At 38.9% G+C, this 18,817-nt stretch overlaps 1 protein-coding gene across 1 annotated transcript in view; it reads right to left on the minus strand.

Annotated features, from left to right (window-relative positions):
• SMC1 (structural maintenance of chromosomes 1) overlaps positions 1 to 18,817 on the minus strand; it is a 635,181-nt gene that overhangs the window by 361,718 nt on the left and 254,646 nt on the right. Inside the window, exon 10 of the mRNA XM_090388169.1 lies at positions 18,062 to 18,197. Within this exon, the coding sequence (XP_090244295.1) occupies positions 18,062 to 18,197 (136 nt within the window). The remainder of the gene's footprint in view (positions 1 to 18,061; positions 18,198 to 18,817) is intronic.

An 18,817-nucleotide genomic window follows, 5' to 3' on the forward strand; every position in this document is an offset into this window, starting at 1 on the left:
TGTCAGAAAACTTCATATTTGACTGCACAATTACCCCCAGGTAATACCTGGGGGTAATTACCCAGGTCTTTTTTAACTTTCCACTTCCCTGAGTGTAGTACCACATAGTTGGTACGCTGCGGTAAAATCCCTTCTAAATCTCCACAGCGGGGTGCTTATCATCTGGAGAGTTAATTCTGGCAACGATGCTCGAAAGGTAAAACTTGCTGACATTATGCCTGTATCCTCTCTCTTTTTTTTGTAAATTTATAATTTTGAAATTTTTGTAATTTTGTACAATTTTGAAATTTTTCCTGTGCATGAGATAACAAAATTGAATAAATAATTCTATTTACATGTTTGTCGAACATTTCTTTTTTGCTTCAATGAAATTCAATCAAATTTGTGAGTGCAGCATAAGCATTTAGGGAAATTATGACTTACACAGAGTTCAGCTGTTGTTGTTGTTTGTTATTTGGTTTTTTAGGAGCATTAGCAACTAAGGCCATATTGCTCCGGGAAATGCGGTGGTCATTCCCTGACCTTTCCTCATCCTCCGTATTTGGTGGTGACGGGCTCGAACCCCGGTCTAATCAAGAAGCGTGTGCTACGCACTGCTGCTCCTTCCCACCTGGCTACGGAGGCGCCACAGAGTTCAGCAGAATGCAACCCTTTAGTAAGTCAGGGAGTGGCTGTATTTATAATAATGATATTACATTAATATGACTAAGTTACTGAAATCACTGAATTATTCTTCTGGGGAAACACCAAAGATTGGGGTCAAAAGGAAAACCTACATCTGACCACTAATTGCATTTATACTTATAATGATCCAAGATGGTTAGTTGGAATGAGGAACTCTGAATTCTTACCAAAATTACAAGAAAAGAAATTTCAGTAGATAACTACAGAAAAATATAAATTTTGCTGTGAGGAAAGTATAGTTAATAACCTCATAAAGCTACAGACAATAATTACCAAAAAAATGACATATTTATAGTGAAGATAGCACAAATAATAACCTCAAAAAAGTCAGAAAAAAATGGTCAACTTGTTAAACTGGCTGAATGAAAACCACTGGAATGGGAGAATTTGTGGAAGTAGTGAGCTTATAAAGCTAAGCTTCTCCTCTTGTTTTACTCTCTTCATGAACTTAGCAGTGAAAATAGTTATGACTAAGCCAGAATCATCCTTCAGATTCAGTCTAGTTTGGTAATATACTATGTTTTTATTTTTTTCCACCTGGTTGAATATCCTCTTACAATAAGTGATGCGATTACAAATTTTTAAAATGACAAGCATGACTTGAGATAATATTTTATATTTCCAGAGTTACTCAACCAAGAATCACCATACATTAATCCTTTCATAACAGCTTCTAATTAAGTTTCTCACACTGAAATTCACATAACTGATACTGAAAACATCTACTGCTTCATCTATTTCTTTATATTTAACGACATCAAGAATAATTGGGAACTTTTCACAAAAAATTTCAGTGCCCTGCCAATTGATAATATTTATGCCATACAGCATTTACAAGAACATTTTTCAATGGGAACTTGTGCATCATATGAGCATATGCATTAATTAAGTAATCCTATTAGGTATGTCCATTTACAAAATAAAAGGACAGAATATTCTCTTGTTTTAAATTCTGAATGACTTTGGCAGAAGATGTCTATAAGTAAAGTCCATCCAGAAGGCTTAGTCTGCTATGGTAATCAACAAAATGAAAGTGGAAGATTTCAAAACTGTCAATATAATAAATTTGTACATAACATTCTTCAACATATCTGGGAGTAAAAAGCTCAGTACATGAATGTGTGGTACACAGGACTGAAGAGTGATGTTTGGATTTTTACAAATTGTTTTATTTGATCCACACAAGAGAAATATGACAGCCTTTCTGCATAAGTGAGAATAACTGCTTAGAGTTATCAGCTTGCTTGGCTAGTTTAAGGTTGTTTTGCCATTAGTAGAGCAATATGATGCAAGAAAGTGTATGCAGTGATATTATATTCTGTAGTTGTATCAACTTTCACGACACAATCAGACAAAAAAAAAAAAGTCCTGTTTATTGTCTAGTTCAGCCTTGAATTCGTTTAAGACAAACTTTCACACATCTATTCTACAACCGTCTTTCCTCACTTTGAATTTATGCTGCCTCAGGTGCAGAATATGAACAAGAGGAAGAATCCCATCAGCACTGAGCTTGCTCAAACCATTCAAGGACTTATACACTTCAATCACATCACCTCACAGGTGCCAAGTCTCCAGACATGCAATTTGCAGAGCTTAAGCCTTTCTTGGTAAGAGAAATCCTTCATTCCAGTCACTAATCTCATTGTTCTCTGTAATCCTTCCAGCAGCTCTACATCTTTCCTCAAATAAAGCCTCCAGACCTGTATGCAGTACTCAAGGTGTGGTCTGACCATTGCCTAATGCAAGGGTATATTCATCTCCTTGGTCAGACAAGACTTCCCCTTAGCAAACCCCATGCTATACCTGAACTATAAATGTAGTCTTGTCTAGATGTCCTGCAGTACTTCTTTAACCATTGACTCCATTATAATTCCCAGAATGGAAGTTAAACTAACAGGTCTGTAATTAGTTGTTGTTGTTGTCTTTCGATTCCCCCCACCCCTTTGTGAATTGGGGATACATTTCCATAACCTTCGGGACTTCCACTGAGTCTAAGGATGCCTTCATATTCATTGCTAAGGGCAAGCTTATTTCCTTTGTTTCCTTCTTTAATATAACCACATAGATTCTATCCACCCCAGGTGCCCTTCGTATGTTTAACTTCAACAATTTCTCCTCCACTTTGTTCTCAGTTATTATGAAATTATTTAACTCCCTGTTAGAGTTTGATAAGCTTCTGGCCTCCACTTCCGTACAGACTTCCTCAGTTGTGAATGTAGAGGCAAAAATGCTCATTCAGTTTGTCAGATACCTGAGCAGAATCATCAACAATCAAACTATTGATATTAAGTGGAACAATCTGATTCATCCCATTCCTTCTAGAGTTTACATAAGTAAAGTAATTTTTGTTGATTTTCTGTGCATCCTTTGCCAAGGATTTCATCTAATCAGCCTTCGCTTGCCTAACCTCCTTTGTGACTTGATTACAGACTAGTTTATATCTGCCATGGGCTTTTGTCACCTGCTAATTTATATGCATCCCATGCATTTTTCTTCTCTGCCACATGTCTCATTAGTTCATCTGACATCCATTTAACCCTAAACTTTGAACAGTATTTCTCAGTTGGTATGAAAAGCCTAGTAGCTCCCAGATTAATTCCTTGAAAGCAACCGATTTACAATCTGCTGTTGGTATCATCAGTTGGTTGCACTGTATAGAATTTAAAAACTGTTTGAAACCACTGCAGTCACCTTTACCAAAGCAAAAACCTTTCCCTTTATCTCTGATGGTTGTTACATCTTTGAGTAAATCCCACATCAGTACACTGCAATCACTGCTCCTTAGTGGTTCATTTATCTTCAAATTCTTAATGAATGAATGAATAATTACTACTAATAATCAGATCATTAGTATAACTGCTGGTTTCCTCTCAAACATGCTATTGCAGAAAACAATCATCCAATAAATTCACAAAAGTCTTGCTAGTGTGCAAGTGACCAACCCACAAATTCCAGTCAATATCTGGGAAGTTAAATTCTCCCATTATAAGACAATTTGATTTACTGGCCCACTCTATTTCTCTGTACAGTTGTTCATTGTACTCATCGGAGTCATTAGGCCTATAACACACTACTACTCACAATTTTGCTTTCGCAGTGCTTATGTTACACCACACTGACTCAATATTGCAATGTCCATCCATGTCAACTGGATACGCTTCCTTAGATTTTATGTTTCTTAACTAACACGTGACCCCTCCCCTCTTCCTATCCTGTCTGTACACATTGTACTTGGAAAATTACAATTATACACTGCTTATATCAGTGTGACACCACATCTCTGATATCACAACAATATCTGCCTTTGATGTCTTGACCAGCACCTCAAATTCATCAAATTTATTTACTATACTCCTAGCACTGGTGTACATGGCAATCATTGGTCAGATGGAAGGTTCCTAAATAGTTTTAAGATTCGGCAGCTAATTGATTTCACCATTACTTTAAAAAGAGTGGAAGTAAGTGAAATGGGACAATAATTGAATGACAGGGATTTGTCAACCATTTTAGAACTGACTGGATATGAAAAATTTCCATGCAGAAAGGGAAACGCTGGTGGAATAAGAAAATATAAACAGGTAATCTCAGAGCATAGGTTCTGAGAACAAGTGCAGAAATACCACCAGGACTTTGGTGCTTTCGTGGCATCAAGGCTGTTCAAAATTCTTTTCACAGAAGACCATAGGAGGCATAGAATGGATTGTATGGGAATGGTAGGAGATGGTTTACCAAGATATTTATTACTACACGAGTTGAAAGAAAAGCAGTATGTCAGCAGGTCAGCTTTATCTTTAGCTGAGGTGACAATGAAACTATCTGGTTTTGACAACAGAGGTGGAAACAGAGATGAGCAAAATTTGCGGCCAATAGCTTTGACAAGAGATCAGAATGCATGACTACCATTTGGACAAGAAGCAACTTTTTTTCTCTTATCCTGTTCAAAATCTAGCTTGGACTGATTAATAACTGTTTTGCAATTGCTGCAAGTTTTGGTGTAGGCATAAAATGAACCTGAAGATTTGGATGGAAGCCAATTCCAATATGCAGCATTCATATCTTGAACAGCCTTGCAACATTTATTGTAAAACTAAGGTTTAGATATATTATGAGATTTTAAGGTAGATTGTGTGCAACGAAGGATTTCATCCCTGAAAGAATAATTTCACAATGTGAGCAAACACTAACATCAACAGACTTAAAACAGTGATCCAACAAAGGAAAAGAAGAATAAATATTGTGCAGAACATTCTATTTTGCATAGATGTAAGGCCAAACAATGAGAGAATGTGAATGGCATGATCTTCTATGGCTTAAAATCTCTCTACCTCATTGTGTCAAATTCATCTGTTGTCTCTACCATTCCCCCAACTCCACTAATCACTTCGAATTCTTTGACTTCCTCTCTTTGTAACTTGACTTTCTCCAGTACAACTTTACCGAACTGTGAGGTAATTTTCCTTGGTGATTTTAATATTCACAACTCCAGCTGACTTCCATTTTCTAGTCACACTGACCCAGCAGGTCTTGATGCTGAAGCTTTTGCGATTACCAATGAACTTGCACAGATTGTTCATTTATCTACAAGAGATAATCCTAATCATACAGCCAACACGCTTGAGCTTTTTCTCAGAAAAAACCCTTCTAAGTGCACGGTTGAAGTCAGTGGTCCTTTGCGTTCCTCAGATTACGAATTGGTTATTGTCTCTTCTCCAATAGAGCCTTTATTTCATGGCTATTCCCAACTTCGTGTTGTTTGGCATTACAAGAATGCAAAATGGGATGACCTGCGAGACTTCTTTTCTTCTTTTCTTTGGTCGGATTACTGTTTCAAAACTTCTGATTTCAAAGTCTGCTCAGTTCGTGCAAGTGAAATTATTCTTGCAGAAATGGAATCCTTTATCCTGCACTCCACTTTAAAATCTTGTCCTTTACCTAAACCTTGGTTTTCCAATAAATGTGCTAAGGCTGTTCAAGAGAAGAATGTTGCATATCGTAATTGGCTTTTTATAATTCTTCAGTTTCATTTTCTGCCTACACCAAAACTCGCAACAACTGTAAAGCAGTTATTAATCAGTCCAAACTAGAGTTTGAACAGGCTAAGAGTAGAAAACTTGCTTCTTGCCCTAATGGTAGCCGAGCATTCTGGTCTCTTGCCAAAGCTATTGGCCGCAACTTTTGTCTATCTCTGCTCCCACTTCTGTCGAAACCAGCTCGTTCTGTTGTCACTTCAGCCAAGGATAAAGCTGACCTGCTAGCATCCCATTTTTTTTCCAACTCATGTATTGATGATCTTAGCAAAACACCCCCTACCATTCCCAACACACTCCATTCAATGCCTCCTGTGATCTTCTGTCAAAAGGATGTCAGAAGGATTTTGACAAATCTTGATGCTAAGAAAGCTCCAGGTCCTGATGGTATTTCTCCACTTGTTCTCAAAACCTGTGCTCCTGAACTTTCTCCTATTCTTTGGTGCCTTTTTTCACTTTCTTATTCAAAAGGTGTCTTTCCTTCTGCTTAGAAATCTGCTCATATCTAGCCAGTTCCTGAAAAGGGTGACAAATCCCTCCCATCCAATTACTTCTACTCTTTCGAAAGTAATGGAGAAATCAATTCACCGCCAACTTTTAAACTACCTAGAAACCTTCCATCTGATCAACGATCGCCAGTAATGGATTCCATCAGTGTCGATCCACTGGTGACATTCTGGCTTATGTTACTCATTTATGGACTAATTCAATGGAAAGGTTCAGTGAAACACGAGTAGTTGCTCTTGACATCTCAAAGGTTTTCGATTGAGTTTGGCGTAAAGGTCTTCTAAACAAGCTTCCATCTTATGGTTTGCCAACTGTTTTTTGTAATTGGTTATCCAGTTTTCTCTCTGAACGCTCACTGAGGGTGATGGTAGATGGCTCTTTGCCTTCTAACTTCTCCACTAATGCCGGTGTCCCCAAGGTTCAGTTCTTTCCCCCACTCTTTTCCTCTTTTATATTAATGACCTTCTTCCACTGACTTGAAATCCTATCCATAGTTTGGCTGATGATAGCACATTGCATTCCACTTTCCATTTTGAGAAATCTTGCCCTGCTCAATTAGCTTCAACTTCACGAAAATGTGCTACCAATTCCTTAAATGCCGATCTTCAGGTAATTCTGCAGTGGGGCAAAGACAACTTAGTTGATTTCAACCTTTCTAAAACTCTGTCTTGTCTTATATCTCGCAAAAAGGATTCTTCTGCTGCTATGCTTATCTTTGGTGACACTACGATTTCTAGGCAAAATGATATATCTCTTTTGGGAATTACCCTGACTTGTAATCTCTCAGCACAAGCACAGAGGAAGCAATACAAATATTGCTTCCTCTGCATCTGAAAAACTTGGTTTTCTCTTTCTCTCTCAGCGGTACTTTTCTTCCAAACATCTGCTCACTCTGTATAAATCACAAATCTGCCCTACCATGGAATATTGTTCCCACATCTGCGGTGGTGCTCCAAAAACCTCTCTCAGGCTTCATGATTCCATTCAGAAGAGGCCAGTTAGGTTAATTAATGATTCGCCTCTAATACAGTCTCTCCTCTCGCTGTCTCATCGACGTACTGTTTCTGCTGCATCTCTTTTCTACAGATACTTCCATGGGCACTGTTCTTCTTCTTCTGAAATGGCTTCTGTAATTCCCGCTCTCTTTCAAAACAGTCCGAACACGTGAAGCCACAAGCCAACATCCATTTACTGTCCAACTTCAAACTCACAGAACCAACTTTTCATCTTCCTTGGTTATTCATTCAACTGACATTTTCTGAAACAACATTCCTTCATACGTATTTCCTGAAAATTACAGTCTACAGAAGTTCAAGTCCAATGTCAACAAATATCTTCTTTCATCTTCTCAACCTCCAATCCAAGCACAGTACTAAGTACTATAGGTTCTAATACATCTTGTGTTTGGAGTTTAGATATATATATATATATATATAAATAAAAAAGAAAGAAAGGCTCCACTTTTTTTTTCTTTTTTATGAAAACCCCAAACACGAGAGATATTAGAACCTATACTACTTAGTACCATCCTTGGGATGGAGGTTGAAAAGATGAAAAAAGATATTTGTTGACATTAGACTTGAACTTCTGTGGACTGTAATTTTAAGGAAATCAGTATGAAGTAAGGTTGTTCCAGAAAACGGCAGTTGAATGAATAAACGAGGAAGATGAAAAGTTGGTTCTGTGAGTTTAATGATGAATAGTAAATGGATGTTGGCTGGTGGCCGCATGGGTTCAGATTGTTTTGAAAGAGAGAGAACAGGAATTATAGAAACCAATTCAAAAGAACAGTGCCCATGGAAATATCTGTAGAAAAGGCATGCAGCAGAAACAGTACGTCTATCAGACAGTGTGTGAGAAGACGCTGTTAGGGAGTAGTCATTATTAACCTAACTGCCCTCTTCTGAATGGAATCTAGAAGCCTGACAGAGGGTTTGGGTGCTCACCCCAATGTGGGAACAATATACCATGATAGGGCAGATTTGCAATTTGTATAAAGTGAACAGCTGTTTGAAAGAAAAGTAACGCCAAGAACAAAAGAGGAAAACAAGTTTTTTAGATGCAGAGGAAGCCATATTTGTAATATGCTTCTGCCAAGAGAGATTAGAAGTCCAGGTAATCCCTAAAGAAGATATATCATTTTGCCTAGAAATCGGAGTGTCACCAAAGATAAGCATTTTTTTTTTTTTTTTTTTTTATGAGAACCCCAAACACGAGAGTTATTATAACCTATAGTACTTAGTACCGTGCTTGGGTTGGAGGTTGAGAAGACGAAAGAAGATATTTGTTGATATTGGACTTGAACTTCTGTAGATTGTAATTTTCAGGATATACGTATGAAGGAAGGTTGTTCCAGAAAACAGCAGTTGAATGAATAAATGAGGAAGATGAAAAGTTGATTCTGTGGGTTTGAAGTTGGACAGTAAATGGATGTTGGCTGGTGGTGGCACGTGTTCGGACTGTTTTGAAAGAGAGAGCGGGAATTATAGAAGCCAATTCAGAAGAACAGTGCCCATGGAAGTATCTGTAGAAGAGGCATGCAGCAGAAACAGTGCGTCTATGAGACAGCAAGTGGAGAGACTCTGTTAGAGATGAATCATTAATTAACCTAACTGCCCTCTTCTGAATGGAAAAAAAGAAGCCTGAGAGAGGTTTTGGGGGCACTGGATGAAGAGGTTTTGGGGGCACCACTCCAGATGTGGGAACAATATTCCATGGCAGGGCGGATTTGCGATTTATACAGAGTGAGCAGCTGTTTGGGAGAAAAGTAACGCCGAGAGCGAAAGAGAAAACCAAGTTTTTTAGATGCAGAGGGAGCAATATTTGAAATCTGCTTGTGCCAAGAGAGATTAGAAGTCAGGGTAATCCCCAAAAGAGATATATCATTTTGCCTAGAAATCGGAGTGTCACTAAAGATAAGCATAGGAGCAGAAGAATCCTTTTTGCGAGATATAAGACAAGATTGTGTTTTAGAAGGGTTGAAATCAACTAAGTTGTCTTTGCCCCACTGGAGAATTACCTGAAGATCGGCATTTAAGGAATTGGCAGCAGATTTTCGAGAACTTGAAGCTGATTGAGCTGGACAAGGTTTCTCAAAATGGAAAGTTGAATGCAATGTGCTATCATCGGCAAAACTATGGATAGGATTTCCAGTCAATGGAAGAAGGTCATTGATATACAAGAGGAAAAGAGTGGGGGAAAGAACTGAACCTTGGGGGACACCGGCATTAGTGGAGAAGTTAGAAGACAGAGAGCCATCTACCATCACCCTCAGTGAGCGATCAGAGAGAAAACTGGATAACCAATTACTAAAAACAGTTGGCAAACCATAAGATAGAAGCTTGTTTAGAAGACCTTTATGCCAAACACGATCAAAAGCCTTTGAGATGTCAAGAGCAACTACTTGTGTTTCACCGAACCTTTCCATTGAATTAGTCCATAAATGGGTAACATAAGCCAGAATATCACCAGTGGATCGACACTGACGGAATCCATACTGGCGATCGTTGATCAGATGGAAGGTTTCTAGGTAGTTTAAGAGTTGGCGGTTAATTGATTTCTCTATTACTTTAGAAAGAATAGAAGTAATTGCAATGGGACGATAATTGGATGGGAGGGATTTGTCACCCTTTTTAGGAACTGGCTGGATATGAGCAAATTTCCAAGCAGAAGGAAAAACACCTTTGGAATAAGAAAGTGAAAAAAGGCGGCAAAGAATAGGAGTAAGTTCAGGAGCACAGGTTTTGAGAACAAGTGGAGAAATACCATCAGGACCTGGAGCTTTCTTAGCATCAAGATTCATCAAAATCCTTCTGATATCCTTTTGACGGAAGACCACAGGAGGCATTGAATGGAGCGTGTTAGGAATGGTGGGAGGTGTTTTACCAAGATCATTAATACATGAGCTCAAAGAAAAATGAGATGCTAGCAGGTCAGCTTTATCCTTGGCTGAAGTGACAACAGAACCATCTGGTTTGGACAAAGGTGGGAGCAGAGATGGGCAAAAGTTGCAGCCAATAGCTTTGGCAAGAGACCAGAATGCTCGGCTACCATTGGGTCAAGAAGCAAGTTTTCTACTCTTAGCCTGTTCAAACTCTAGTTTGGACTGATTAATAACTGCTTTACAATTGTTGCGAGCTTTGGTGTAGGCAGAAAATGAAACTGAAGAATTAGAAACAAGCCAATTACGATATGCAACGTTCTTCTCTTCGACAGCCTTAGCACATTTATTGGAAAACCAAGGTTTAGATAAAGGACGAGATTTTAAAGTGCAGTGTGGGATAAAGGATTCCATTCCTGCAAGAATAATTTCACTGACACGATCTGAGCAAACTTTGATATCAGAAGTTTTGAAACAGTAATCAGACCAAGGAAAAGAAGAAAAGAAGTCTCGTAGGTCATCCCATTTTGCATTCTTGTAATGCCAAACAATACGAGGTTGGGAATAGCCATGAGATAAAGGTTCCATTGGAGAAGAGGCAATCACCAAGTTGTGATCTGAAGTGCCTAAAGGACCTCTCACTTCAACCTTGTACTTAGAAGGGTTGTTTGTGAGAAAAAGATCAAGCGTATTGGCTGTATGATTAGGATTGTCCGGTATTCTTGTAGGTAAATGAACAATCTGTGCTAAGTCATTAGTAATTGCAAAAGCCTCAGCATCTCGACCTGCTGGGTCGGTGTGACTAGAAAATGGAAGCCAGCTGGAGTTCTGATCGTTAAAATCACCAGGAAAAATTACCTCACTGTTAGGAAAGTTGGACTGGAGAAAGTCAAGTTGCAAAGAGAGGAAGTCAAAGAGCTCCAAGTGATTAGTGGAGTTGGGAGAACAGTAGAGACAACAGATGAATTTTACACAATGAGGTAGAGAGATTTTAAGCCAGAGAAGATAAAAGAGAGGAGATTCCAAATTGCCAAGTCTCTGACAGGGAATATCAGAACGGACATATGCATAAGTACCACCTTTGAGGCGAAAGGAATCATACAGCAAATAATTTGTACATCTGAGATGAGCAGTAGTTGAATCAACTGATAACTGAGATTTAGTCAGAAAAAGTACATGGGGTTTGGCAGACTGCAAGTGGAAATGGACATCGTTGAGATTAGAATTGAGACCACGTATGTTTGTAAAATGAATTAGGAAGTCCTTGGGAGGTTTAGATCTTTTCGCAGATAAGCTTGCTCTATTATTTTGACAATTCATGGTGTATTCAATAGTAAGAAAAAGTGGGTGGGACATGCTGTATGAAGTAATGAAATTTTTGGATATGGCGTACATGTGGTAAGAATATACCCAGATCCTTGACATAACATGGCCTCGACAATGCTCCCCGCATACACACTACTCGGACTCCCTCCAGTCACTATCTGGCAGAGTAGAGGTAGCAAGATTATACACTAGCTGATCCGGAAGCTTCCTAGAGAGTTACCAATAGGTTCAGTCCGGTGTACTAACTAGCGGCCGGCCTGCGAACACCGTTTTAGAGCTGTACCCTCGAAATGTAAGGAATATTGGATCTCGCCACGACATTCATCATAACCTCAAAAATCATCAATCATACTGCATGATGGAAGAGATAGGGAAGGGTTGGCCGGAACGTAGCTCTAGAGACTAAACATGGCTTCCACCACTTCAAGCCTCCAACAGCAAAGTGGTGGTATTTCACCGGTTGATGAGAGTCATCTACCACCTAGTACTGCCTGGTAACATAGAGGGGCGGCGTTCCTCCATGTGGTGTGGGCGCCACACCTCGACCCCTGCTTACGTTGGTTCACACCTGGGTGGTCACCCACCATGTACTTGTGCATGAAGGTTATACCCAGGATTACTAACAGTCCCACCATCGTGAAGGTGCAAGCAGAGGATTTGGCTGTCATAGACCGTCCGGACTTCGCCGAAATTGGGTCCATTTTGACTTGAGTGTCACCCGAATATCAGTTCCATCAGCGTTTTAGACTCCCAGGTAGCAAGAACAGCTTGCCTGGCATATCTGAGAGAATGTCTGTGACAACCTCAAGGACCATTGGAGCAGAAGAATCCTTTTTGCGAGATATAAGACAAGACTGAATTTTAGAAGGATTGAAATGAACTAGGTTGTCTTTGCCGCACTGGAGAATTACATGGAGATCGGCATTTAAAGAATTGATAGCAGATATTCGAGAAGTTGAAGTGATTGAGAAGGGCACGGTTTCTCAAAATGGAAAGTGCAATGCAATGTGCTATCATCGGCAACTATGGATAGAATTTCCAGTCAATGGAAGAAGGTCATTAATATACAAGAGGAAAAGAGTGGGGGAAAGAACTGAACCTTGGGGGACACCAGCATTAATGGAAAAGTTAGAAGACAGGGAGCCATCTACCATCACCCTCAGTGAGCGATCAGAGAGAAAACTTGATAATCAATTACAAAAAACAGTTGGCAAACCATAAGAAGGAAGCTTGTTTAGAAGACCTTTATGTCAAACATGATCGAAAGCCTTTGAGATGTCAATAGCAACTACTTGTGTTTCACCAAACTTTTCCATTGAATTTGTCCATAAATTAGTAATATAAGCCAGAATACCAGTGGATCGACACTGACAGAATCCATACTGGTGATCGTTGATGTTTCAACGATCACCAGTATGTTTCAAACGGAATGTTTCAGGGGGAATTGGCGGTTAATTGATTTCTCCATTACTTTAGAAAGAGTAGAAGTAATTGCAATAGGACAATAATTGGATGGGAGGGATTTGTTTCCCTTTTTAGGAATTGGCGATATGAGCAAATTTCCAATCAGAAGGAAATACACCTATACAAAATGAAATAAGGTGGCAAAGAACAGGAGTAAGTTCAGGAGCACAGGTTTTGAGAACAAATGAAAAAATACCATCAGGACCTGGAACTTTCTTTGCATCCGGATTCATCAAAATCCGTCTGACATCCTTTTGACGGAAGACCACAGGAGGCATTGAATGGAACGTGTTGGGAATGGTGGGAGATGTTTTAACAAGATCATTAATACATGAGTTGGAATAAAAATGGGATGCTAGCAGGTCAGCTTTATCCTTGGCTGAAGTGACAACAGAACGATCTGGTTTGGAAGAAGTGGGAGCAGATATGGGCAAAAGTTGTGTCCAATAGCTTTGGCAAGAAACCAGAATGCTCGGCTACCATTAGAACAAGAAGCAAGTTTTCTACTCTTGGCCTGTTCAAAATTTAGTTTGGACTGATAAATAACTACTTTACAATTGTTGCAAGCTTTGATGTAGGGAGAAAATGAAACTGAAGAATTGGAAACAAGCCAATTATGATATACAACTTTCTTCTCTTGAACAGCCGTTGCACATTTATTGGAAAACCAGGTTTAGATAAAGCACAAGATTTTAAAGTGGAGTGAGGAATAAAGGATTCCATTCCTGCAAGAATAATTTCACTGACACGATCTGAACAAACGTTGACATCAGAAGTTTTGAAACAGTAATCCGACCAAGGAAAAGAAGAAAAGAAATCTTGCAGATCATCCCGTTTTGCATTCTTGTAATGCAAAACAATACGAGGCTGGGAATAGCCATGGGATAAAGGCTCCATTGGAGAAGAGACAATCACCAAGTTGTGACCTGAGGTGCCTAAAGGACCGGGTTGTTTAAGGAAAAAGAGATCAAGCATGTATGGTTAGAATTGTCCAGTCTCCTTGTAGGTAAATGAACAATCTGTGCAAGATCATTAGTAATTGCAAAAGCCTCAGCATCTCGACCAGGTGGGTCAGTGTGACTAGAAAACAGAAGCCAGCTATAGTTGTGAACATTAAAATCATCAAGGAAAATTACCTCACTGTTAGGAAAGTTGGACTGGAGAAAGTCAAGTTGCAAAGAGAGTAAGTCAAAGAGCTCTGATTGATTAGTGGAGTTGGGAGAACAGTAGAGACAACAGATGAATTTCACACAACGAGGTAGAGAAAATTTTAAGCCAGAGAAGATCAAAAAGAGAAGATTCCAAATTACCAAGTCTCTGACAGGGAATATTGGAATGGACATATGCACAAGTACCACCTTTGAGGCGAAAGGAATCATACAGCGAATAATTTGGGCAACCGAGATGAGGAGTAGTTGAATCAACCAATAACTGTGATTCTGTCAGAAAAAGTAGATGGGGTTCGTTAGACTGAAAGTGGAAATGGACGTCATTGAGATTAGAATTGAGATCATGTATATTTGTGAAATGAACTAGGAAGTGTTTGGGAGGTTTAGATCTTTTCGCAGATAAGCTTACTCTATTAGTTTGGCAATTCATGGTGAATTGAATAGTAAGAAAAAGTGGGGGGGGGGAACATGCTGTATGACGTAATGAAATTTTTTGATATGGCTAACATGGTAAGAATATACTCAGATCCTTGACATAACGTAGCCTCGATGGAAGAGGTGGGGAAGGGCTGACCGGAACTTATCCCTGGAGATTAAACACGGGTTCCACCACTTCAAATCTCCAATAAGCAAAGTGGTGGTATTGCACCGGTTGATGAGAGTCATCTACCACCTATTATTGCCTGGTAACACAGAGAGTCGGCATTCCTCCATGTGGTGGTGGCGTCACACCTCGTTCCCTACTTACGTTGGTTCACACCTGCGTGGTTACCCACAGTGTGCTTGTGCATGGAGGTTATACCCAGGATTACTAAGTCACACCATCGTGAAGGTGCGAGCAGAAGATTTGGCTGTCACAGACCGTCTGGACTTCACCGATATTGGATCCACTTGACTTGAATGTCACCCGAATATTAGTTCCATCAGCGTTTTAGACCCCCAGGTAGCAAATACAACTTGTCTGGCATATCTGAGAGATTGTCTGTAACAACCTCAAGGACCAGGCTCCCGTTCTTCACTGGCAAAATACACCAACCTTGAGGCTGGGGTATTTTGCCATTGAAGAATGGGAGAATCATAGTGAGCAGCAGCATGGCAGAGCACCAAGTGGCATAGTCGGTGGGGGTAACTTTTAGACTATTGCAGATAAAGAGAGGGGAGAAGGCTTAGAAGAAATGGGGTGCAAGACGAATCTGTTGATATGCAAACTGTGTATATAAGAATATTAGTGGGGTTATTGCACTGGGCACCCATAGGAGTAACATGAGAGAGTGGAGGGGAATGGAAGAAAGTATTCTGGCCAACTAAGTAAAAGTAAGCCTATGAGGGGAAGTGATTGATTTTGAATAAAACAAGGGCCCTAATTCCAGAAATGTCAGTCTCAATGCCTTGGGGGTAATAGAAAATAAGTTATATCCAGAATAGTGTGCCTTAGTGGCTGCACTGGAGAAGAAACCATTACCAAGTTGTGATCTGTGCTGCTCAGATGACCACTCACATTAACTGTATATTTGAAGGGTTGTTTTTGAGAAGAAGATCAAGTGTGTGTGTGTGTGTGTGTACGCTATGTGATTAGGGTTGTCTGGTTTTCTGGTAGGTAAATGAACAATTTGTAAAAGGCCATTAGTAATTTTGAAAGCATCATCATCTCGAGTTTTCTAGTCACACAGACCAGCTGGTCTGTGTGACTAGAAAACTGGAATTGGAGCTATTTTTTAGATTTCATTAAAAAAAATTTTTTTTTTTTTTTTTTAAATACCTTACTTTTGCTTTTAAATGCTCACCAATGAAAATTGCCTCACTGTTAAGAAAGTTTGATTGGAGAAAATCAAGTTTCTAAGAGGGGAAGTCAAAGAGTTCCAAGTGATTACTGGAGTTGGGAGAATGATAGAGGCAAACAGATGAACATAACAGAAAAAGGTAAAGAGATTTTAAGCCAGAGAAGATTGAAAAGAGGTGATTCCAAGTTACGAAGTTCTGACAGAGAATATCAGAGCAGACATATGCACAATTATCAGACTTTAAGCAAAAGGAATTATACAGTGAATAAGTAGAACAATTGAGTTGAGCTGTAGTTGAATCGACAGATAATGGGTTTCAGTTAGTAAAAGTATGTGGGGCTGGACAAATTATTGGATGCAATGAGGATATATATATATATATATATATATATATATATATATATATATACAAAGGGTACTAGGAAAGTTTTGCAATATGACGCAACAATGAATCACAGGAAGCTGCTTGTTGCTGCATGTTGAGACATGTTCATACGTGCATAGTAGCCGCCGCGCCAAGTCGATGGGCTCAGTTATTCATTAGTAGTGAGAGTGTAAAGTGCTTGCGATGGCATCGTGGTCACGAAATGAGATAAGGACAGTTTTGCGGTATAATTTCGTGCGTGGTTTAACCATAGACCAGTGCTTAGAAGAAATGACTCTTGCACTAGATGATGATTGTCCACATCGTACAACGATATTCAGGTGGTATAGAGAATTCCAAAGGGGAAATTTCACTCTGGAGGATTCTGAGAGGCCGGGAAGGCCACGAACGTCAGTTACGGAGGAAAACGTTACTGCTGTGAGGAAAATGCTTGACGAAAACAGGCGAGTGACCTACCAACAGATAGAGGATACTTTGGGCCTAAATGCACCAGCAATTCGTTCGATTCTGCAAGATCATTTGCACGTGAAGAAACTTTGTTCTCTCTGGGTGCCGCATCAACTGACTGAAGAGCAGATGACACGACGTGTGACTTGGTGCCGGGAGATGTTAAAAAAGTTTGATAAGGGACAATCTCGGTATGTGAACAACATCGTGACAGGTGACGACACTTGGCTGTACTATTACGATCTGCCGACCAAGGCTCAAAACAAAGTTTGGGTCTTTGATGATGACGACACACCCGTAATTATCAGAAAATCCCGATCTGTAAAGAAGAAAATGATAGCTGTATTTTTCAAATCGAGTGGAATTGTGGAACGTGTCGTTTTGGACACGCAGAAGACAGTCACAGCTAAGTGGTATACTGAACAATGCCTGCCTAAAGTCATTGGATCTATGAAGAACCTGCGGCCAAAGTCAAGAATGGACACCTGGTACCTCCATCACGAAAATGCTCCAGCTCACCGCGCCAAAGCCTGCACCGAATATTTGACCACGACAGGACTGAAACTTCTGGAGCACCCTCCCTACAGTCCAGACCTTGCTCCCTGCGACTTTGCACTGTTCCCGCATGTGAAAATGAAGCTAAAATGGAGGCGATTTTCCAGTGATGAGGACCTTCTACGGGCTTGGGACAACGAGTGTGCTTTACTCCCTAGTGAAACTTGGCAGAACTGGTTTAAAGATTGGTTTCGGAGGATGGAGAGGTGTATTGAATGTAGAGGAAATTACTTTGAAAAAATTAAATAAACAAAGCTGTACTGCAAAACTTTCCTAGTACCCTTTGTGTATATATATATATATATATATATATATATATATATATTTTTTTTTTTGGCCAATACTGTATGAGCTTTGCTTTCATGATTCACTTTGTCAATACTAATACTAAAATTTCAAAAGTAAATAAAGGAAAGATGGGGAAGCTGATGCAAATGAGGATGGAACCAAATCCAGGAGAATCCTGATGCTGTGTAAGCACTGACAAGCTGTATAAGCATAATGAAGGAAATGAATTCTTTACAGCCGCTAAAAAGGCTATCAGAAGTTCCTACCATAATAAAATCTGATGATCTGGATGTTGCAGGTGTACTCTACATTATTATTTATTTACAAAAATTGATTTGAAGGCTGTGTACATACACAAAAAAATGTGTCCAAAAATCAAGAACTGTTATAATGTATCCTTTTTATATAATACTGCCTCAACGCTTTTTTAACTGTTATTCATGTGGTAGAACGAGGACATACATTGTCTCTGGCAGGTATTAAAAAAATATATATACAAGTACAACAGTATATAAATAAAATTTTTGAAAATAGTTACAAATACTCACCTTTGCATCTCCTAATTCATTCATGATAGATTCCAGCTCTTCATTAATCTCATGAACCCTCTTTTTTGCTTCTTGGACCTCCTCACCAAAATCTCTTTCCTGTGCCCTAAGATCAGCTAGTCCAGTTTCACTAGTTCTACATAACAAGTAGTAGTAAAATATACTTAAATTATAAATATAATTGTGGGTATAAGTAGATTTTTATTAAATTTATTACGTGTTGTGACATTAATATTTCAAAGTAGCCAAATAGCCTAACCCAGTTGTGTCCAACCTTTTCCAGTACAGGGGCCATATCCAAAGTTAAATTTGTTTCGAGGAGGGCACTGAGTGATTTGAGAAAAATTAGTGTGTTACATTTCCCTTTCTTGTTACATATAAAAGGAAGTTTCTATTTTCATGTTGCCATTTTTTATTTTCAGGCTATATACAAAAAATTCAAATTCTCAACACTTTTATGTGCAACAAATCTCTCAGTTATTTATTTTTTAGATTTCATTAAAATTATAAAAATATGACTTAGTTTTTTTTTTTTTTTTTTTTTTTAAATACCCTACTTTTGCTTTTAAATGCTCACTTTAGAAAATTTACAATCTGAAAAAGATCACTGCTTTTCAATATTAAGGTGAATAAATAAATATAGTGATACACCTAACACTGAAAATTTTATTAAGTACAATACAAAATAACATTTACTGAACAACGCTTAACAATTAATGAGATGATTTAAGCTGGATATTTTAGGTAACTGTTCAA

This window comes from Mastigoproctus giganteus, chromosome 13 (genome assembly GCF_048544385.1).
Source record: "Mastigoproctus giganteus isolate SK-2022 chromosome 13, ASM4854438v1, whole genome shotgun sequence".
Classification (NCBI taxonomy): domain Eukaryota; kingdom Metazoa; phylum Arthropoda; class Arachnida; order Uropygi; family Thelyphonidae; genus Mastigoproctus; species Mastigoproctus giganteus.